The 22,160-nt window shown below is 42.8% G+C and overlaps 2 protein-coding genes across 6 annotated transcripts in view; both read right to left on the bottom strand.

Annotated features, from left to right (window-relative positions):
- The window catches only part of arhgap46a (Rho GTPase activating protein 46a), a 32,609-nt gene extending 30,913 nt beyond the window's left edge, over window positions 1-1,696 (bottom strand). For both annotated transcript variants that reach the window (XM_041960514.1, XM_041960522.1), the window contains exon 1: window positions 1,572-1,696. In XM_041960514.1, coding sequence (XP_041816448.1) covers window positions 1,572-1,585 — 14 coding nt within the window. In that variant the 5' untranslated portion in view covers window positions 1,586-1,696. The remainder of the gene's footprint in view (window positions 1-1,571) is intronic.
- Window positions 1,697-2,558: 862 nt separating this feature from the next.
- sulf2a (sulfatase 2a) overlaps window positions 2,559-22,160 on the bottom strand; it is a 33,283-nt gene continuing 13,681 nt past the window's right edge. For 2 of the 4 annotated variants that reach the window (XM_041950190.1, XM_041950200.1), the window contains 20 exons: window positions 14,551-14,816; window positions 13,552-13,791; window positions 13,297-13,448; window positions 12,250-12,419; window positions 10,503-10,653; window positions 10,063-10,238; window positions 9,791-9,919; window positions 9,493-9,549; window positions 9,248-9,377; window positions 8,622-8,829; window positions 6,465-6,747; window positions 6,233-6,329; window positions 6,019-6,113; window positions 5,880-5,939; window positions 5,630-5,796; window positions 5,338-5,480; window positions 5,039-5,147; window positions 4,914-4,947; window positions 4,340-4,393; window positions 2,559-3,949 (listed from right to left, as the gene is read on the bottom strand). In XM_041950190.1, the coding sequence (XP_041806124.1) occupies window positions 3,919-3,949; window positions 4,340-4,393; window positions 4,914-4,947; window positions 5,039-5,147; window positions 5,338-5,480; window positions 5,630-5,796; window positions 5,880-5,939; window positions 6,019-6,113; window positions 6,233-6,329; window positions 6,465-6,747; window positions 8,622-8,829; window positions 9,248-9,377; window positions 9,493-9,549; window positions 9,791-9,919; window positions 10,063-10,238; window positions 10,503-10,653; window positions 12,250-12,419; window positions 13,297-13,448; window positions 13,552-13,791; window positions 14,551-14,746 (2,682 nt within the window). In that variant the 5' untranslated portion in view covers window positions 14,747-14,816 and the 3' untranslated portion in view covers window positions 2,559-3,918. Of the gene's footprint in view, window positions 3,950-4,339; window positions 4,394-4,913; window positions 4,948-5,038; window positions 5,148-5,337; window positions 5,481-5,629; window positions 5,797-5,879; window positions 5,940-6,018; window positions 6,114-6,232; window positions 6,330-6,464; window positions 6,748-8,621; window positions 8,830-9,247; window positions 9,378-9,492; window positions 9,550-9,790; window positions 9,920-10,062; window positions 10,239-10,502; window positions 10,654-12,249; window positions 12,420-13,296; window positions 13,449-13,551; window positions 13,792-14,550; window positions 14,817-22,160 lie in introns of those variants that run through there. The other 2 variants (XM_041950218.1, XM_041950210.1) reach the window with 2 other exon arrangements.

Genomic DNA, 22,160 nt, shown 5'->3' with positions numbered 1-22,160 from the left:
AAAGGGTTGCACAAAAAAGAAAATAATCATCCACAGTCATTAAATTGTTGACATGTCACAGCCCATAACAAGCCATTGTCACTGGAGCACAAGCTTCCAAATCACTTGGCAAAAAGAATTATCCATTGTCACATCCTCTGTAGGATGAACATCCTGCCATGTCCTCGTCAAAAGACCAAAATTTATTCATGTTGTTGTAGGAATGCACCGTTTGTTCCTTCATGTCTGTCTAGTGCTAAGAGCTAGTAGGGCAAACAGTTGGACAACATCCTACTGTCATTTCTGCTCCTCACATTAACAAGCCCAAATCAGCGGAAGAGAAGCTTTAGCAGGAAGCAACACCAAATGGACCATTGTCTTGTCCTGCCATCCTGCCTCCTCTGTCTGTGATGTCGTGCTGGATAGATAGAGAAGGTAACAGAAACCAAAACCATACAATCAAGCACCAACTGGCAGGGGGATGGTGAAACTGCTGCACCCAGGAAGTCAGGTTGGCATGGATGCCAAACTTACAGCTTCAGGCTATATAAATGGCATATGACCGGGTGGTGGCTTGGTTGTCAAAAAATACCCATGGCATAGTATTCAACAGGCGGTACAAACATAGGAAGAAGACATCCGATCATCAAGATTACCAGAACTTCAGCTTTAGCCGTTAAAAGCCATCAACACTGAATTATACAGTCAAGTCAAAGCATGTGTATCATGCCAAAACAGTTGAAGGAAGTTTTGAAAGGAACCAAAGTAGCTTATCCTACAGCTACATCTCAGTAGCTTTAAATAAGACTGTGAGGACTAAAGCAAACCATCTGTCTCCTGAAACCAATGAAAGCTAAACAAAGTTTTAACACACATCTGAAGTCAAAGCAGATTTTGAAAATCAACATGTGGGGATCAAACTAGTAAAAGCTCAGAGCCCCAGTTTCACCAATAAAAAAGGGGGGAACAAACGGGCTATGGAACATTTGCCTTCCGTTTGGCTTACTGGTCTCTTAACCACAGCAAAGACTAATGTTAGCTCAGACAATTTGTGGAGCAGTTTAGGGAAAAATCAAAAGACTGGGCTGCTGGTGGTAGATAAATGAATAAAGTCAAAGGCACAGTTACCCCCACAGCTAACTTAGTGCTAATTTAACTCTACAACTGCTATTAAGTGGAGCCAAAGTTCAACTTCTAGCGTCAAATTTCTCTCAGATTTTCTCAAGCTACATGCTAGTTACAGAGCAGTTCAACTGTACAACAGCCCAACGTCATGTGCAGTAAATAAAATAGTCACACAAGCAAAACTACAATTTGAACCACAGTTTCACTTATTCTCTCCACAACACCGAATTCTATAAATCCTGTACCGGTACTTGATTTCCACAAACTACAGCAAGCATAAACGTTAAAACTACCTCCAGCACTACTTAAACAGTCTAACTGTCCATTGGAGTGGCGGGGTCTTGTTTGCTGTGTGCTGGCTGCACGCAGAAAGCTGTCTGTGGCGGGGTGATAGCGAGGCAGGCAAGCTTTAGCTTCTAAACTTTCTCCGGTTAAGTTTGTATCACCTTAAAGTTCATTTAACTTACCTTGTCCCGGCCATTTTCTTCACATCGTAAACAAGGCGTAAACGAAAGGAAGACGGTGTTCAGCGGGTGTCGGGATGAAAGTTAGTTCTCTCAACGTAAGTTACAGAGCGGTCCGAGGAGTGAATGTTACGGGACGGCACTCCGGCGGTGAATCCGATATGGAGTCTCCGCCTCTGCACGTGAGTCATAGGTTGGGATGGGGGTCACCCAGTCTGCTCCCCCACCCTCTCCCCTCCCCGGTCCCCTCGACGAGCTGACTGGGAAGAGTAGAGCCCAAACCATAAGCAAAACAATTAGTGGCTCAGTTGGCTGAATAAAGCGAGAGTGATGAAATGTAAAACTTGTGTGACCACAACTATTACTGTATGCTTTAAGGGAACATTACGGTCATCAACCGTTTGCTCGCTGTCTTGTAGTTGGAGCAAGATAAATAAGTCCCACGCTACTAAAATATCCATCTTTTTGTGAATGAAAATAACTGCTTAGACTTGTTTTCACGGTTTATTTACTGTGGTGGTTACAAACAGCCAGTAACCCATTGGGTTTTATTATTATCATTATTTATAAAATATGTGCTATTCAAACAGTTAGCTAACCTAGCTAAGAGCAGACTTTAGCTTGTATTTTAGCCCTGTGCCGAACCCGCATCTCAGAAGTAGCAGAACACTGCAGTTGCTAAGCGACACACAGGTATGAGATACTTTTTGATTAGTGTATTCATATCTGAAAGTCACATCAGGGATATGATAGGCTCATTTTACAACGTATTGTCACTTGACTCAGCCAATCAGAGGGCCGAGGATCATAACTATCTCTTTCTATGATGACAGCTGGCTGTACTTTTGGACTATTGCAATTGTGGTGAATTGTCGGCACCATGTAACCCTCGCGTTAGCCTGTGGGCAAGCAGACAGAGACACCTGCTGGACAGGGACACGAACCGTCGCGCAATTTCAGAATAAAGGTCGAGTCAGTTTATGGTCAAACAACACTTTATTCACAATTACTATCAGCACTCATGTCTATGGAAACCTTTGCTAAAAAAGAAAGAGAAGCTAACGAAGGCAGGTAGCTTGAATTCACATCAATAAGTATTACACTGTTGTGTTGTCCCTCTGGCACAGAGTAAACTATATATCAGTTGAATGTACATGGCGCATCTGTTCACAGTGAACCCTTTAAGTGCTTTTCCGATGTAAATAAGGAAAAGACAAACATACAAATTGTGGGCAAGGACATTTCTGAAGCTACATTTCTCCCTATAAGTTCATTTTGTCAGCTCATATCATACAATGAGGTCTGCCTCTTCAGTATTATAAAAAATATTGTAAACATTTATATTAATTGCACAACATACATTCACATACTGTACTGTACAGCAAGAGTTTACTTCTGTATTGTTATCCTGTAGCACCATACAGCAAGCTGAACAAACTATTTGGATATTTCTACAGTGTGGTATAGACAATACAAAGGAGTAAAACGGCATTCACTAATGAGGCATTCTGCCCGTGGTCAAATGTTCTGGAGGTCTGGATTGTATCATTGTGAGATAGTGGTTAGCGTAGGCCTGTTCAAGGTGTGGCTGACATTGGACGGGGTTCGATCAAGGCAGGCAATCTCTAGTCACCTCACATCTCACAGCTTTGAGGACTATGATGCTTCATAAAGGACATTCATCAGCGTTAAGATCAACTATAATACAAAAGATTATGGCAAAGAGTTTGTTACCGTTGGTCATTTAAAAGTCCATACCACTTCCATGTGCAGACACGTTGGTGCAGAGAAAGAAAATATGTCTTGTTGTTATCCAAGCACTAATGATCTGTCTAATCAGCATGTGCCACAGCTACATCATGAGGCCATGACATCATTGTGTAGCAGCAGAGTTGACATGTAACTCATCATGTTTCCACCCAGTCCCATTCGACATGAAAGGAAGTTGGTTAAAGCTGATATATATTATGTACAAGCAGTACTGTTAGACTGAATGGCTCGTGGACGCCAAACGGTCCCACCTGATTCACAGCATCCTGTTGATATTAATGGTCCTGGCAGCTGAGGGTAACAGAAGATGTAAATAAGAATGAAATGTGTGCGAAGGTAGCACTGACAGTTGGAGAGTCTTTACGCTTCCTCTCAGTCTCAGCATCTCCTCATCTCCTCTGCCTGGGTGAGAGTTACCAAGAGCAGTTCTCTCAAAAATAAAAACCCAGATTAGAGTTAAGTAGTATCTCAGGTTATGGTCCATCGAAGTGTGGTCAAGGTCCTTGGGTTTGCCTGTACTCCCCCTTCTTCCTTCCTTCGCTGGAGGAGGCCGAAGTGGTGGGTTGTGGGATGCAGGTGGTTAACCAACCCACCCTTCCCAAATCTGCCCTCTGTGCAGGGGAAACAAATACTGTGAGGTAAATGTGCCACTTGAGGCATTCACTGGAAACCATGGCTCCAGTTGTGGTCTGTTCCTACCAACACTGCGAGGAAAATAACAGGACAATAACAGGACCGAGAACACAACATAATGAGACAATGTGACATCTGCATTGCTTTATTGAATTAGACTTGAGTGAGTGAATGAAAAAAGAACATAGTGCAGCTTTGCAATGCAGGTAAATGAGAGTTACTGTAAGTATAGGAGTACAGAATTACAGTACATAGGAAAGAGGGGAACATGCTGCTGGGTCATCTGATCAAGCTGAAAAAAATCTGGATGGAGATAGGGGTAGAGTTTGGCTGACTACAAAGGAACAGATGGGTTATGACAAACTCACAGCGATTTGGAGGAAGGCTTCTTCACTTTTGGCCTCTTTCGACGGTGAACTGGCCTGAAGCATGCACAGCACGTAAACACGTGCAGGGCAAATGCACGTGCATGGAGACGAACATACAGGTATATACACACAAAATACACACACACACACACACACATACACACATACAGGTACACACACATACGTGCATGCGCACACGCACACACACAGGCAGGCGCACACACATACGCCCCCACACGCACAGCAGAGACAAGCAATTAGGCTTCATTACAAAAAGGGAACAGCAGAAGCTTAAAAGCAGGCTTGTATTTTGTCCCGCTTTGGCTTCTGCTTCTGCATGCTAAAAAGGCTTTGATCACAACAGTAAGGAACCATGACAGTTTGAAGAGGTTCAATTTCAGCACATCACTGTATTTAATTTTCTTGACTCCCCAGATGACTTGCAATGAGAAGAAACAAAGCCAAAGACCCATAAGGGAGGCTGCAGCCTTCCAGAGTTCTAATTGTAACATGAATTCCATCTGTAGTGCTTGTAAAAGTAATCAGCTATGCTGTAAGAGGAAGATAAAAATACCTGTATTCACTGAAGTAGTTTCGCTCTTTTCCTCCTGAAAGGAAGTGGAGGCAACATTAGTCTCAGGCTGAAATTACTGGAGACAGTATAATCAATCATGTTTGCCTTAGAGGCTTTTTACCCACCCTTCTCCGGGTTGCATTGCTTATGTCCCTTGCAGCCCCTTAAGTCCATGAGCTGTTGATGCATTGAATTCAGAGCATTGCGGTCGAGGGTGCTGACAGCATTTATCAGCTGCAAGAATAATAAGGACAAAATGTCAGTAAGGGCTTTGGAAACTCAGGATAATCTCTCGAAAACACTGGAAAATCTGTGCTCAGGGGAATGTATTATGATTCATGTCGTGGGGTCCTTTTATAGTAATTATTGGTAAGTTATTTATTTATCTGCCATATGGTACAGTGTGTTACTACAAATGCAATACCTGATGTGGGTCAGTGTTGAGGTCAAAATACTCCAGGAAACCAGTTGCAAATTCACAGAACAGGAAGTTGTGTGTGTCATTGATGGTCCTTAGGCACCAATACGTGTTATTGTTGGCACTGGTGCATGCACAGAATGGACCCACTGAGGAAGGGAGGGGCGGGATGGAAAACAAGGGACATTACAACAGTGTTCAAAAAATTATTTTCACCATACCTGCTTTGGAAAATACTTGACAGTTCCACAACAATTTCCTTCAATTCTCTGTCTACACCCATGTGTTACTTCCTCACTTGTCCAGAAGGGGGCTGTCTGCCAGTGGTGGTTGTCATGGGTGAAGCAGGTGAGGCCAGGCATGCTGCAGGTGTCGTTGTTTTGAAGCCTTTTGAGGAATTTACGTAGTTTCTTTCTGCGCTTCTGCTCTTTCTGCAGCCACTGACTCTTTTGCTTTGATGGCACTCTGATGACAACAAAACACATTCAATACAGTGGGACTGAAAGAGGAAATAAAAAATAATTTATTCACTGTCAATCAATTTTTACCTGAGTGAGTGCATGCGCCCAGCATTGAGCCTCATATCCTCTTTATTCTTGAGGAGATAACTGTAAAGACAAGATACAGATGTCACATATGTAGTCGGATCTATATGCAGGTGATTGTAAGGTTCTGACACATTCTCACCTGGGAGTGTCACACTGACATTCCTCTGGTCGCACCTTCTTCAGGTGACCTTTGACCTCACGGAGGTTCTTGATTTTGGTCTGCAAAGTTTCAATCTAAACACAGTAGAACAAACACACAGCCACACAAAGCTCATTACACACCACAAGTGACTAACCACCACTAAAATGGGTTTTATGGGACAGATTTAACAAGGAAGATAATGTTACAGTACCTCATGCTCAATGTGCAGTTTGTGGTCTTTCCATGCTTGAAGAGACTTGTAGAGGCCTCCATCACATTTTACTGTGTCATTCATAAGAATAGAGCATCTGCAGGATACAAAGGATATAATAGCACCACTACAAAAATGCATATGCAGTCTAAATTATTTTCAAATATTGTGTTTCTCTCTTTTATCACCAAAAACATTGGACATTAATGCAGACAGAAGAACACAGCAGCACCTGTAGGTGACTTTAAGAGCAGCGGGTGGTGTGAGTTTCTTGCTGGTGGTGGGTTTAGCGGTGACCCCCATGCCACTGAACTCTTCATTGTCGTCCTCATTCCACACTCCTCTCCTCCTGTCTCTGGCCCAGCTGCTGTTTCTGGAGCCCAGGGGCCGGTAGCCCTCCTCAAGGTCTACTGCATACAGGTCTCCATCCAGCTCAAATGATACAGAGCGGGCCCAGCGCTTCCTAGAGACAGCCTTACTGGATTTCATCTCTGAATACGACGAGACGGAGGAACCTGAATAAGACAAAAAAGAAGGATGTGTTTTTATACTGAGGATAAAGCTCTATGATGATGTATATTTGTATACATACTGATGATGACATAATAATAATAATAATAGTGAGGTTTATTTGTATAGCACCTTTCAGACTCGAAATGCAGCTCAACAAAGAAATCACATGCAACACAGATGCACATAAAAAATTTTGTGTAAAATAAAGTGGAGAGTAAAACCCACTTGACAATAATAGTAACAATATGATGAAAAAAATTCTGTAAATAGAATAAAAAGTATGAATCACATAAGATGGAAAATAAAACCCACTGAATATTAGTAAAAAAAAAAAAAGTCAAAATGGAGTACATTGAATACACAGTAAAATACAACATTCTAAAAAAAAAAGTACAGCAGTGCACAAGTGCAAAGCAAAGCATAAAATTTTCAGGCCTGTATCAAGTTAGTTAAAGGCTGAAGTGAAGAGAGAAGTTTTTAGCTTTCTTTGAAAAATATTTAGCGAGCCGCTTCCCTGTTATCTTTAGGTAGTATGTTCCAGAGCTTTGGGGCATAATTGACAAAGGCAGCATCCCATTTTCCTTTGTCTGTTGTTGGGAACCTCCAGCAGCAGACCATCACAGTGTTCTTGAAGGTAAACGGCGAAACAAGGGATTTAGTAACGAGCTTGGTCCTAGCGCCAAGTTTTCCTCTGTTTTCTTTCAGCTGCTCAACAGATCCTCTTAATCTCATTAACACTGCTGGTGTTTAACCATGGGGAGATCAGTCAAACTCTTTTTAACCTTCAGTGGAGCAACAGTATTTAACGCAGATGAGAAAATATTGTTGAAATGTTCAACCATGTAATATAAAAAGCAGTCAGCAGTGTGTGACTGAAATGATCGCATAATATTACAGAACGTTGCTTCAGCCTTAAGCCACAAAGGAATCCTATTTGAACGAGAAATTCCCTGTTTGTCTTTGTGTGGGATCAAAAAACACACAGTGATGGTCAGAAACAGGTAATTCTACTACTGAAACACTGTCAGTGTTTAACCCTGATGTTATTACAAAGTCCAGAATGTTACCATGGTGATGAGTGGCTTCATTTACATGTTGTGTAAGTTCAAAGTTATCCAGTAAATCTCAGCTTTGGACGCATTGTTTTTGTTGAGATGAATGTTCAGGTCTCCATTCAGGATTAATCTGTCATATCTACTGTAGTGACACAAAATGTAATCAGCTCTGATATTTCCTGAATAAACAGCGCTAATTATCCAATGTAGTGATGAGCACTGATAATTCTGCTTTGAGCTCAAGAGAAAGATATTCAAATGATGTAAATTCACCCAGGTCAATGGCATTACACACAAACAGTGGAGAAAAAATGGACCCCCCCTGCAACCCCTTCTTCTTTCCTGCTCTGTGTGACTGACTGCTCATTTGGAGGACAAGCTGCTATCAGTGTTGCCACACCAGTAGTGCTGTTTAGCTCAGACAATTGGACTGAGCTTCAGTGTGGCAGCTTTAACTAACTCCTTGACTGGTGACTGTGGCAGAGGTGAGGAGGAGCAGTGTTGATATGAATCAACATCCCATGCAGTTGGTGTCATATTCCATGAATAATTCACAATCTTGTGTATTTGTCTCTCTCAAGGGCCCATGATTAAAGGCTCACTTGTCTACTGCAGTCCACCACTTGATGGCAGCACAGACACATACTCTTCACACCATGAAAACTTCAAATCTAGTTATTTTAGCTGAGGATTCATGGCCCTGTTTGGCAAGGATTTGTAGGCTAGTGAAAGGACATTTCAAAGTAAAGCATGTGTCTTTCTGAACAAAATCAGCTCTATTAATAACTACCAGAACAGTGTGATTGACAAGAGGAACTTACTCTTCTTGGTGAGTAGCCTCTTCCTCTTCAGGACTGGTGTTTTGAAGCCTATATCACCGCAGTTACAGCTGTCGGAGTTGTATGCAGGAGCCAGCTGAGAGGCACCGCTGGCCATCAGAGCCTGCATACGTGGGGCATAGAGACTTGCCATGCCCTTGCACTTATACAGCCTCAGCTTGCCAGTCGGGTCCTCAACACACTGCCACTTCTGAAACAAGGCAGACGGAAATTTCATGATGATGGATTTTAGGCTTGTGCTATAGCATTGCATCATTTTTTATGCTTAAAAAGCCCTTTGATTGAAAATGTTCCTATTGAGTTATGCTCAAATGACCTTAAACAGATCTCTAATGGTGCTCTGTAGAACCCTGAACATGCAAGAAAAATTCCAGATCAACAGTATTAAAATATGTTTAAAGGATTCAGATTTTCTTAATATACGCATTTTGAAGGATTAAAAAAGAGATTTTGATGTGGAATGGAATCCTGAGAGTACAATGGCTGCATATTATATGCTGTGAATTGTTAATAATCAACCAAAACTGTCACAGAGCATGAGCCACACTCCATGTTGTCCTCCTGAAACTTTATTAACCTCTCCTCCTTAGCTCCTGCATGTTCGGTACCTGTCCTGGCTGCTGGCAGGAGGTCTGGTACTCTGCTTTCTGACACAGGTCCTTCACACGCTGGTATTTTGGCAGGAAGTTCTCCTCCTGGGCCATTTCCTTCCCGTCAGCTCTCTTGTGCGGAGGCTTCCTGAAAGTACAAGAACATTTTTTTCAACCTACCAAAGACATGGAGTCTGATGTCACCAGAGGACAATGCTTGGAATGAGAACATGGCCTGCAAAAGGTCAATCAATAAAACATACCCTCTCTCCACCAGGAAAGAGTCTCTCCATGTTTTACCCTTCCTGTTCAACTGGAATCTGGAAAATGATGAAAAAGAAATAAGAAAAGTCCGGTCAGACCACACTGTGACATTTGAACTGAGCCAACATTCACACTCCATTTTCAAATCCCATCCTTGAATGGCCCTGAAAAGAACTTGGTGTTCCACATTTATATTTGGATTGTAGATTTCATTATGTCCAAGATCACACCAAGAACAGACAGAAGTGTCAGCTGAATGCCAGGACACTGAGCAAAATAACTGTTGCGTGTGTTCACCTATTGACTGGCCTCTCTGTGTCCAGCAGCTTGAGGATAGACTTGCCATCCATTTCTGCAGGGATATCAACACCGGCCATGTCCAGCAGAGTCGGCGCCAAGTCAACGTTTAACACTATATGAGGATTACTGCAGGGAAGCAAGAATGAGGTGACATTTTTCAGTGGAATTTGGTCACAATGCCATTAATCTCACATATATAATATTGGAACACGACATCCAGATATGTGAATATTGAATGACTTTAAAGAACTTGTGTCGGTGTCACTCACATGGCGCCTGGCTCCACATTAGGTCCTCGTACGTAGAAGGGAACACGGATATCAAACTCATAAGGCATTGATTTGCCCTTGACCAGACCAAACTGGCCGATATGGTAGCCGTGGTCTGAGGTATAAATAAGGTAGGTGTTGTCCAATTCCCCTGTCTCCACCAACATGTCGTACATCTGCAGAGAGGATATAACTCATTGAACACTCACACAGTGTAAAAAGTTATATTTCATGTTTGATAGCTCAAGTCTCCTGTGCCAGTTTCAAGGAAAAGGGAGAGAACAATTTACCAAGTGTGTCAGTGAATACATTATACGGTCCCAGTCAGAACAAGCACAGATCTCTCAGGACTTGAGACAGTCAGATAAAATGTGTGTGTGTGAGTGAGTGTGGTGTGTCTGTGTTTAAGCATATGTCTATGTGCCTGCATGTCTGCCTACCTTCTCCACACTGTCATCCACAGACAGCAGGGTCTGCATCCTCCTACGCTGCAGCATGTTGGTGAACTGCATGTGAACGGGCTTCATAGGTCCCGTGTAGCGTAGGATCCAGTGTTTGTCTGGGTTGGGGGCATAGTTGTAACTGGGGGTTCTGAGAGAGACGGAGGCAAAAAAACATCAAACTAAACCAGAATAAATCAAAACATTTCGTTGTACTTAACATTTAATTTCTGCCGTTTCTTTTATATCACAAAGGGAGAAAATAACAAAGCACGGTACTCATTCCATTAAATGTCACTGTAGCGCCTCATATATTTGCATTCAGTTTGTTTTGCCATCTCTATGCTTTATAGTCTATAGCTGTAAACTGAATAATAGAAAATCTACCTATACCATATATGTGTGTACAGTTACATTGTGCATTCACAGCAATATTCTCTGCCTGTGTCTGGTGATGTCTCTGTTCCTTTTCTTTCCAAAGTTGCCAGAAAACTGTTTATGCAAAGCGAAACTAGAGGATACATAAACAATGTAAAATGCAAAGCACAGTGATCGATAGGCCTGAACACAGCGAGCACAGTTTGATCAATAATTTACTCCGAGCCATATGGAACTTTAATTATTTGAGAATAAACACTGCTAAATAGCTAATGAGATCCAAGAAGAAAATATATTTAACGTTTAGAGCAGATCGATTTGACTTTAAAGAAATGCTAATGTCTCACAGCCTGATCCACAATGGAAACCCTAATGTAGTGTGAAGATGTGTCTGCAAGGTACCATGGTGAGAAGAACATTTATCACTAGAGGAATGCAGGACTTTTACTGCCTCTCTTTCTTCATGGGGTTGATAAGGGCGGAGGGAGATGGAGTGAGAAAAATAGCCAGAGAAGCGCTCTCAGAAAACATCACCCGAGGGAGAGCAAATTTATGGAGAAAGAGCAATTAAAAGTTTGTACAAAGACACTGGGGCTGAATTTTCAGAATATTCTGTGTATAAAGCCTGCATGGCACAGGTTAATGATGCTGGAGGGATTAGATGAAGCAGGAGAAGGGTGTGAGGGGGCTGGAGGGAGGGGGCAGAAACTGCAGTCTCATTACTGGCCTTGGATCTGTCTCTGGAGGCCAATAGCAGGTCTGCCATTAGCCAGCAGCACTAGACAGCCAGTCAGGAGCATGGAGGGTCAGGAAGACAAAGGCTGAAATGTTGTGTGTGTGTGTGTGTGTGTGTGTGTGTGTGCGCCTTCATTACCTATGCATTAAACATACATCATTCATGCCTCTCTTTGATCATGGCTGACAAAATGGTACAAATTAGCGGGGCTCATTAGGGTGGTAAGACTAATGTGAACAACACATGTGCAAAATCAACTGGAGCGAAACACTGGCTGTGCGTGAAGAGGGCTCAGCTGCCAAGAGCATACTGCAGGCAGAGGAAGATAAGATCGAGCTGAGATTATGGAATTTGTGTCATTCTGGGTCAAATGAAAGGGAGTGTGAAGGTGTGGATCATTCATATGCAAGCAAATAGCTTTGGATGTGAAAATTGTAGAAATGTACCGTTGTGTTTGTCTGCTGTGTCCCACATAAATCAGGTCTGTATACAGTATATCAAAGGGGCAAAGTCAGTCCAGTTCAAACTATTTGCTGTCACAGAATATTCCCAAACCTGTAACAATCTGAGGGCTCACAGCTGGGTTAATCATACAGCCGGCTGCAGCATTTTGAAGCTTACTCATTGTCTTACATGTGCTGTGATGCGTTGGGGAAGGCAGAGCTGTACTGCGGGGCGGAGTCCTCTGGTCCGTGTGGAGCAACGTGGCTCAGGACCATCATGACAGGACGGTGAGGGTACATCCTCTTAGACATACGGAAGTAGTTGATGCTGTCATTGGTAATGATGTCTGTCAGGTAGTCCTGTGGAGTGAGCAGACAGTGTCTATCAGGCACTTAGTGAGTGACAGAAAGAGCAGATGTCAAAGCCTTCAGTACTGTGCTGGGTCAGTGCCTGTTACTAGCCTGGTGTGAGAGATTCACAAGCACTACTATATCTAAATATTGACCCACATCTACTATTTAACCCTTGCCAAAAACGCTCCCCAGAGGCAGTGCTTGGGTTGTCTGTTCTGGGCTACTGACAGAAACACGGCAGTGCAAAGAGGCAGATTCCCTGGAAGAGGACCAGCTTCCTCCGTGTATGTAAAGCACCCATTCTAAGGTAGCGAAAACACAACAATTCTTATTTTCAGGTGATTATACACTAATGAAAACATAATTCGGAATATTATACTCTATTTCTGGCAATAATTTCAACTAAATCCTACACACTGGACCTTTAAGACCCCCTGTTTTCATTCCATCAGACTGAAATACTCTGGATTTCTTGTATACCATCTAATACACATTCATGTTTTGGAGCATTCCAAAACTTTCCTCTTTCTTTTGTTGATTCAATTTCAGAATACGTATATGTTTAAAAATCAATTAAGTTGAGACATTAAAGACATGAAACATATTGTCTTTGTACTGCTTTCAATTAAGTATATGTCAGAAAAGACCAGCATATTATCACAGTCTGTTTTGTTGCTGTTTTACGCAGCGTCCCAACTCTTTTGGAATCAGGGTTGTAAAGTTCCAAGTTTAGAAATTACAGAGTTGATGCTCTCTAAACTATTTGAAAACTTCATCTCAGTAAGTAAGTAATCTAAAAATACCTTGTTTCACTTTTGCCTTCATACAGGCAATCATTCTGCGTACGTAAGCATGATATCTCTCAGCTGCAGTGTCTAAATACCTTTGTGTAGTCACTGCTGTGTTTCTCTCGTACTCCGTTCCTGCAGAGGGTGTAGTTGTAGAAGCGGGAGTTCTTCACCAGTGCTACCCATTCCTTCCAGCCAGGGGGCACATAGGAGCCGTTGTACTCATTCAAATACTTTCCAAAGAAGGCTAAGTGACAAACAAGCGAGCAGCAGGTTAATTTTGGTCCTCGAGTTTGATGCATCTGTGAAAAGTCATTGACTCATTGATGAGTCAGACTTGCGGTGCTCACCTGTCCTGTAGCCTGAGTTGTTGAGATGTACGGCGAAGGTGTGCGGCTCGTGGTGGGCCTGCCATGAGGGTGAGGAGCAGTTCTCATTGTTGGTATAGGTGTGGTGGTTGTGCACATACTTCCCTGTCAGGATAGAGGAGCGGGATGGGCAGCACATGGGCGTAGTGGAGAAAGCGTTGGAAAAATGCGTGCCGCCCTTCTCCATAATGTGCCGCGTTTTGTTCATGGCCTGCATTGAGCCTTTGAGAAAACAGTGCCAGAGAGAGAGAAAGGGGGGAGGTTGTAAGAAGGGATAGGAGGGTGAGAGGAGATTCAAAGGCCAAGGGTTGGGATGAATGGGACACAGGGGGACATTAAACAGTTGGAGATGAAAAAAAGAGTGAGAGATTGAGGAAAACAGAGAGGGCAAAGAGTGAAAAATACAAATGTAGGGCATAAGGGGGAGAGAGCAAAAACCATTATGGACATGGTAAGAGAAAAAGAAGGAGGGTAAAGTAAACGAGGGGACAAATCTTTTTGGTAAAGTGTAGCCCATTTGGATTTCTATGTACTAAAAGCTTTTCAGGCTGATGCCGATTGTTTGGGAAAACAGATGCTTGACCATAAATTCCTGCTTTTCAATGGGAGTCTTCTCACGAGCGATCACAGGAGGACAAAGGATGTCATCAAGGCCATTATACAGCCACTTCAGTCCAATACGCCGCTAAAGGACTTAAGCGGGAAGGGAGATGGCCAGGGTTTGGCACCCAGACAATGGAAGCCATAGGCCGCCCTCATTTCATGCCAGCAATGGAGGAGCTGGCAAGGGGAGCACATGACTTTGAGTGGGCCAGTTGTTATGGTGCCAAGAGGCAGCATTAGGCTGACTTTCCCTTGCTAATGCTGTTGGATACACACAGAGAGAATACTCATGCCCATGGGATGTGCACACAAAGCAAACAAAGAGACAAATGCACAAACACACACTCAGGAAAGGATTATAGGAGGAAAATGTCTTACCCAGTTCTATGTCCTGATCATCAGTGAGGATGAGGATGATGTTGGGTCGGACATTGCGGACGTGGCGGTCCCTTTGCAGTCGAGACCTGAGGCGATATCCAGACAGGTAGCCAGAGCCCTGGGCCACAGGTAGGACCTCCACCAAGACAAGAAGGAGGAGAAGAGGGAGAGGGGCAGAGAGCCCCCGCCCTGCCATCACGCTACTCTGCTGTCACCTCCTCGGTCCTTCGTTTCACACACAGGAGTCTGCAGCCTTCTCACTTAACCTGAGAGATGGAGAATAAAATACACACAAACACACACACGCACACAAAACACTGTGAAAAATAGCAGATGCAAGCCTTGCACAGCCATTACAGGGTGCTCTTCCGTACAAATGCACCCGTTTGGGCTGAGCTCAGCTCGTTAATCAATCATTAATGATGCATTAGAGTGGTGTCATTGGCTGGGTGTAATGATCTCTGGTGATGAGCACATGGCTGCCAGGCTGGGGCTAATGGGCCTGGGCCCGGGGCCAGCTCAGGACTCACCTCCCCCTGAGAGGGTTAGGGTGGATATGAGGGATGTGGGGAGGTAGGGAGGGCGGAGGTGTGGGGGCCAGAGGTGAAGGAGAGAGACAGAAGAAGCGGGGATGAGAGGAGGACACTGAAGACAGGGGTCAATGAGCAGAGTGACAATGTGAAGAGAGAGCAAGACTCCAGTTCTAAAGACTAGAAAACACTGACTTCAAATTATACCAAGTCAACACAGAATGTGGAACAGAGCAATACAAAAGTACATGTGAAAATTAAAGCAGGCAATATTAATGTGGCAATATCACAGAAACAAACTGCCTCTAGTTGTGCAGAAAATTACAAATTCTGCTAAGTTTAACATAACAATTAGAGTCAAGTATGTGTTAAATAGAGCTTTTTCTTAATTAATCTCCACATGCAGTTCACCAAAATTACACTACAACCCCATTAGTTCTCTAATAACTCTTCCTCATTAACAGTATATCCCCTCTGAATTTACCATGGCAACTGTTGGTTACACTCCCTTGCAAACATGTAGCACCAGTACATGACTATCTGGACTTCAGTGCGATCTACACTTGTTAGGATACTCCAGGAACAATGACTGTATAATTTATAGTAAACAAAGCAATAGAAGCAAGAGCACCGTTACTTATTTAGACATCTGCTGTTCATCCACATCCATTAAATATTAAATTTAAAAAGAACCTGTCCTCAAAATATGTTTCATTTTTAAATTATTATTATGATATATATAATATTATATATTAATGGTGATTAAATATTAGACACGTTTTTTGTATTAATAAATGTACTTTTAAATAAAAGTGGGCTAAAGAAATTAAGCAATTTTATTCCACCAGAGCATCCATTGAGCTGGTATTTGTAACACATATATCATTCACTGAATATCAGAGCTAAAAAAAAAAAAGAGCTGGACTTTTGTCCCTATTTTATCATGACACATTATCAGAGCAGCACCACACCCAGTGACAATAATCATACACACAGTTTACAAGCAGCAGCACCAGTGTGCCCACTGAGATGCTCCACTGTCACTGTAAGGTGGAGCTTTGTGCATGTGTGTGTGTGTTTGGTAGTCCACAAGGAGCATGTGGTCAGAGCAATCCCTGTTCAAAGATGAAGACAATAACAACAACACAAAGGCAACGCCTGTCTTCTGAGACTGTGAGTCCTCCCTAACAACAGCCTGACTGGAATACAGCTTGACATGGGGGATACACACACGCAGCAGTGCCTGTGGATGCACACATACTCAACTGACGCACTTATCAAAGACAGGATGAAGCCCTCAAAAGGAAAAATGCAAAATGTATTAAACATTTAAGGGCTGAGATGATTACAGAGGAGAAACTTGGCTCTTGTGAATCTTTATCTCTTTGCGGAGTCACAGCAGATGAAGTACGTGTGAGCTGAATGTAGGAGAGCTCCTCTGTCTTGCACAAAGCTCCCTGTTCCTCACTGCTTTACGCCGTTGTCCAGATTGTGCTCATTAAGGTCTTCCCAAACACCCACACATGTCCTCCATCCTCCTCCATGGTTTGCACAAAACATATACACCTACACACACGAACACACACCACATGCATGTGAATACGTGCATATACGCACACTCACACACACACGCACACACACACACACACAAACAAAGACACACATATAAATCTGTACAACAGCAGCTGTGTTTTCTCTGGTTTCTTACTCCCAGAGCATGTGGTTCTTCCCCAGAGGAACACATGAGCTCTGACCCACAGCACTGTGCTGTTTGAAAATGTCCTTGCTCCTTTCTTGTGCTCTCTCTCTCCCTCTGCATCCCCCTTTCATTTCTGGCATGGGATGAAAATAAGACACCAGCAACAAGGAAATCCACAAGACAAGAAACCAAAACCTGGTGAAAGACAGACGGGTATTTAACTAGCAGTGGATTCCCCGTCACCAAAATGGATTCCAGGACATCTACAGGGAATGAGGAACAGATTCAGTGTGTTCAAATGAAGATGGTTCTCTGCCATTAGCTCCTGCTTTAGAGAGGTTTGTGGTGTTGAAAGTACAGTACTTCCCTTTGATGGTTGTTTATCTGTTCAAAAAGCTGATGTGGGCAAAACCTGTACCAAATATAGGCCCCATGTACAAGCAAACATCCAGCTCGAATTTACATCTATCAATAGCCAAGTATGCAAGTGTTGTGTTATTGACATGTTCCGCTGGTGGATATTTTCTAACATTACTCCCATGAGGACCCCCCCCCCCCCCCCCCCCCTTCCCCCTTATACTGAGGACTAATTGGATTTGCAGGCTTTTATCAGCTCTAACTGACACATACAGTCCTTTCTTTCCAGTTTGGTCTCTCCTGCTCTCTTTTATCTGCCCGTATTGTTTATCTTTCTGGGTGGCAGATGCTACATGAAACCGCAAAGAAAAAAAGCAGAGGAAACCGTAACGTGCAGACAGAAGCCATTACACCTTGAAGATGTGTGGAAAAATGGAGATGGACAACCGTTATAAACCAGCAGTACTTAGCCAAGCTTTTCTCAGTCTCCAGCAGCACGACCAATGTGATGGTTTGAATGCATTCATAATGCAAGGCAAGCCATGTTGTTTCTGTAAACTGGGATGATTTAGAGCTCGTTTCCTGACAGAGCTCTGCCCACATCAGCTTTTTGCACTAAGTGAGCTGCGAAACGACAACGCTGATTCAGCCAGACAACCCCGAATGAAAGAGGATTTTTTGCCATTTAGACAGAAGCACAAGACAACATGAGTAAATATAACTCTCAGCAAAACTCATTAAAGGTTGGGGGCTTAGAGAGGAAGGGCTGGGGAGTAAGCTAGCAGAATATGAGATCATAGGGAATAAGCTTCTAAAAGCATGTTTGAGGAACAAGGATCATCTAGGGTTATACTAATGCCAAGTGATGCCTGGAAGTCAGAACAGAGACGGAAAGTTTTGCTCCTCAGTCATTCGCTTGTAAAGAGGCTCTAAGAGACAGCAGCACTGCATCACCAGATAAAAACTTAATGTCGTCCATCTTTTATTGAGAAGACTGAATTATAAATGCCGTGACAACAGAGCTGGCCATGTCACAGCATGGGCATGATGGTAAGACGATGGTGAGAGTGGAGGGATGAAAACACACACTAGATCGAAAGACAGATATGTTACACCCACCAACAACACACATCTGTACTTCAAGCATCACAGTTCAACTGAGGCAGGGAGGAAGCTGAGAGAGTGCTTGATAAATCTTCCAAAGATTTTGCAGAGGCGTTAATGTACTTTTTCCCTATAAATAAAACACCTTGGGCTTTGAAACAGGCATAAAGTCTGATTCATCCAATCTGCAGCCCCCCGAGAAGGCACAAAACACAGACAGAATATGAGAAAACCGAAGGAAAAAAACAGACATTTATTGCATATTGAAGGAGGACGAGTCATGGCGTACACTTGCAATTTAATCAGCTGTGTCTCATAATGCATATGAAATATGGAGGCTTGAAGCCAGACTCCTGGATTCTCTATCACCAATGTTCTGAGACAGAGAGAGAGACGGAGAGAAAAAGACAGAAAGTGTGAGAAAGGGAAAGAACCTCTAGGCACAGAGTCTGGAGAGAACAAAGCCGGAGCACTTCCATTGCAGATGGATTTTTCCCAAACATAAAAACTAGATTCACAGACCAAGGCTTGGAAATAAAATAGAAGCGAATAAAACAGAATGCAGTAGCAGAGAGCCTCCAAATCTCTTCTGCACCGTTCTCGATGCAGGAATTTGCCTTCCGCTGTTTTCTAGTGCTTTTAAACATAAAGGAAGTGGCCAGGAAAGTTTAAATAGACACATCCAGTTTTGAATGTGGCCCGATGCAACACTATCAAGCCAATCCCTTTGGTCATAATTGAGGCTGGCAGGGCTTTGCTAATGTGTGACTTCGTTCCCATTGGCCTGCCGAGCTCTGAACAGAATGTGCAAAATCTCCAAGGACCCTTGAATTTACCAACAAAAGTTGGCATTCAGATGCAAATTCTGCAACGGCATGCATCTATGTGAGAGTAACTTTCTCTCAGAGACGTTTATGTGTGTGTGCATGTGTATGTGTGTGTGTGTGTGTGTGTGTGTGTGTGTGTGTGTGTGTGCATATGCGTGTGTGTGCGCATCCGTGTGAGTATGTGTCGGCTGAAGGAGGGGCTTGAAATTCTCAATACAGTATGGAATGCTTTTTTCATGATAATAAGAAGCCATGGTTTGTTGCCATCCTTCATCTATCATTCTCTGTTGCAAATCTTTGCTCCAGCACCAAAATCTGGTGCTTTTTCAATCATGCTCATTAATCTTGCACCTAAATATCAAAATATGTTCTTTTATGGTGTACTTTAAAATGACCCATATGAGCATTTCCTACTCATTTGACCCTAGGGTTCAAGTATGGTTGAAAATGCACTAACTGATTTTTTACTATGTACCGTGTACTAATGCTGAGTCCTGAGTACAGTGGCCATGGTTCAGCTCCAGTGCAGGCCCTTTGCTGCAGGTCCTTCAGGGAAAGACTGCCATCATGGCTAAAGGGTACCACTGTGAACTGTTGCATTTTATAAAAACAAACAACAAACCTTGCTTTGCTGTCTCCAAGCCTTTTTGTGCCTACAAATATCAAAACACTTACTACTTTAGTTTTCTCTGTGCTGCAAGACCATTCCTGCTTTGGTACGAAATGTAAACATGAGTAGTTTTAAGCCGTTTCAACCAGCAATCAGTGCTGTCATTTCTGTAGAGAGGACAGTCTCCTCATGGCATGTGCTTTAAGCATCCTGGTAGCACAGCTGTGTCCCACATTATCTGTTCTACCAATGACCTCTAAACTAGCAGCTTATCGTTTATGAATGTTGGCTTGATGACATCTAAAACAATGGCTCTTTTAACAGGCCACAACAGTCCATCCAAACTCTCCAGTCCCTGGATGATAACCCTGAAATCATATTCAATAACTCTCCAACAGCTCTTTGGTTTAAAATAGTCCCTGCACATTCTTTTGACAAATGTGCCTTTGCTTCCTAATAACTAACTTTAATAGTTGAGAATGACAAGAGATAATGCGGAGGCTGATCCCATTCACCGGGAAGATTTAATTTAGATTTCCCTCAGGTTCCGATAAGCTTGGCACTCTGCAGACATTTAAAGATGACAGTCAGAAGCTACACAGCAATTTTCTGTTTGAATACGCAGACACAAAGAGCAGTGGTTAGACTTTAAAAGTGAGAAAATGAGATTTCAGCTGCGATGAGGAGACTCGAGTGTGAAATATTTCTTTCCACAGTTAATGTTAAACTGTTTGCCTCTACGTTTGCGTGCCTTTCTTTTCTTGTTTAGACATTATATTCTTCCCTAACCTTTAATACCATGTGGAATGTGCTGCCCAGACAGTGAAATATGAATGAGTGTAATTTTAGTACTTAACACATCATTAATCCTGCAGTGAGTCCGCTGCCCTGAGAGAAAGGGTGAAGCTGTGATGTGTTCTGGCTGGAAAGCTCTCACACATCTCACACACACACACACACACACACACATACACACACACACACACACACACACACACACACACACACACACTGCACTGCACTGCATTTGTTTCTATATTTTTCTTCAAGCAGTCAAAGAATGAATGGTTCTTGGTACATCCACCTAAATTTAATCTATATATACTATATAACCAAAAGTAAATGGACACTCTTGGTATGGGTTTTTTACAGTGATTTGGGTTAGGCACCTGTATTCCAAATACAACCCTAATGCTACAGCATGAAATGATGTTTTATCTAGGTCCATAAAGAAATGGCTTTCCTGGTTTATTTCGTCATCCTTTGGGATGAATTGGAACACCAACTGTGAGCCAGGCCTTATCATCCAACATCAGTGACCGAACTCACTACTGTTTTTTGTAGCTGAATGGGTGCATCTCCCTGCTGCCAGGTCCAAAATCTTGTGGCAAAGCCCTTCCAGCAGTGGAGGCTGTTATAGTAGCATATTAATGCTGAGATACTCAACAATCCTAATTACTGGGTGTCCACATCCTTTTGGCCATGTAATGCACTTTTTAAATTGTACATTTTGAGATTCATGGTGCAAATAATATTAATGAAGTAATATGTAAGTGAAGGTCACAAGGAAATAGAGTAACAAACATACAAAGGAGATTATATATAATGTAAGTAAGTATTATAAAGTCAACTATAAAGGCAAACACACACGTACACACTGCGTTCAGAAGTCATCTTCTGTTCGTAACACAGTGCTGTACTTTAGAAGGTACACCTTAGTCCACACCCAGACACACCAAAACATCTCCATCTCTACAACTCTGTAATCCACAGGGGTCATTATCTTTTAAATGGTTTCATCATAAGAGAGAGTGATGGGGTGCTGTATGAATAGTTTGGTGGAAAAAATAAGGGGGTGAGGAACGGAGAGAGAGACAGAGAGACAGAGAGAGGTAGGAAAAAAAGAGACTGTATGATGGTGTCAGTTCAGACAAAAGGCCCAGTCATGATGTGTTCTTGCTGGAGAACAAAGAGCTCTGACAGACTCCCTGCATCTGCTCTGTTGACTATAAATGTACACCCCACACACACACACACACACACACACACACACACACACACACACACACACACACACACACACACACACACACACACACACACGTGCATGCAGGCAGAGTGACAGACAGACACATAAACACACCCACTCTGCATATCAGACTTCAAACTTCTCTCTCCAACAAGGGGACATAAAAGGAGAGAACCACAGTCAGGCTAATTATCTCTGAATCTGGAGGAAATGAACAGCATCATATTGCTGTATTGTTCTGAAATTGTTTGGCCCCGGCAGCACCAGCGGGACATCATACAGCTACTGCTTGCCTTTTTGTCTCCTCCAGGTTTAACAAACTAACTCAGTGAATATATTCCTCATAATGAGCTTGGATTGCAGCCACACCATAAATAACAACGTCGAAACCTGCTGCAGTGAGGATGATTTGGTGACTTTAGTCTTCATCTCTTAAGATGCTGGTTTTCTCTTT

This window comes from Chelmon rostratus, chromosome 2 (assembly GCF_017976325.1).
Source record: "Chelmon rostratus isolate fCheRos1 chromosome 2, fCheRos1.pri, whole genome shotgun sequence".
Taxonomy (NCBI): Eukaryota; Metazoa; Chordata; class Actinopteri; order Chaetodontiformes; family Chaetodontidae; genus Chelmon; species Chelmon rostratus.
Note: the sequence above shows the minus strand (reverse complement) of the source record. Positions and strands in the feature narration are given on the sequence as shown.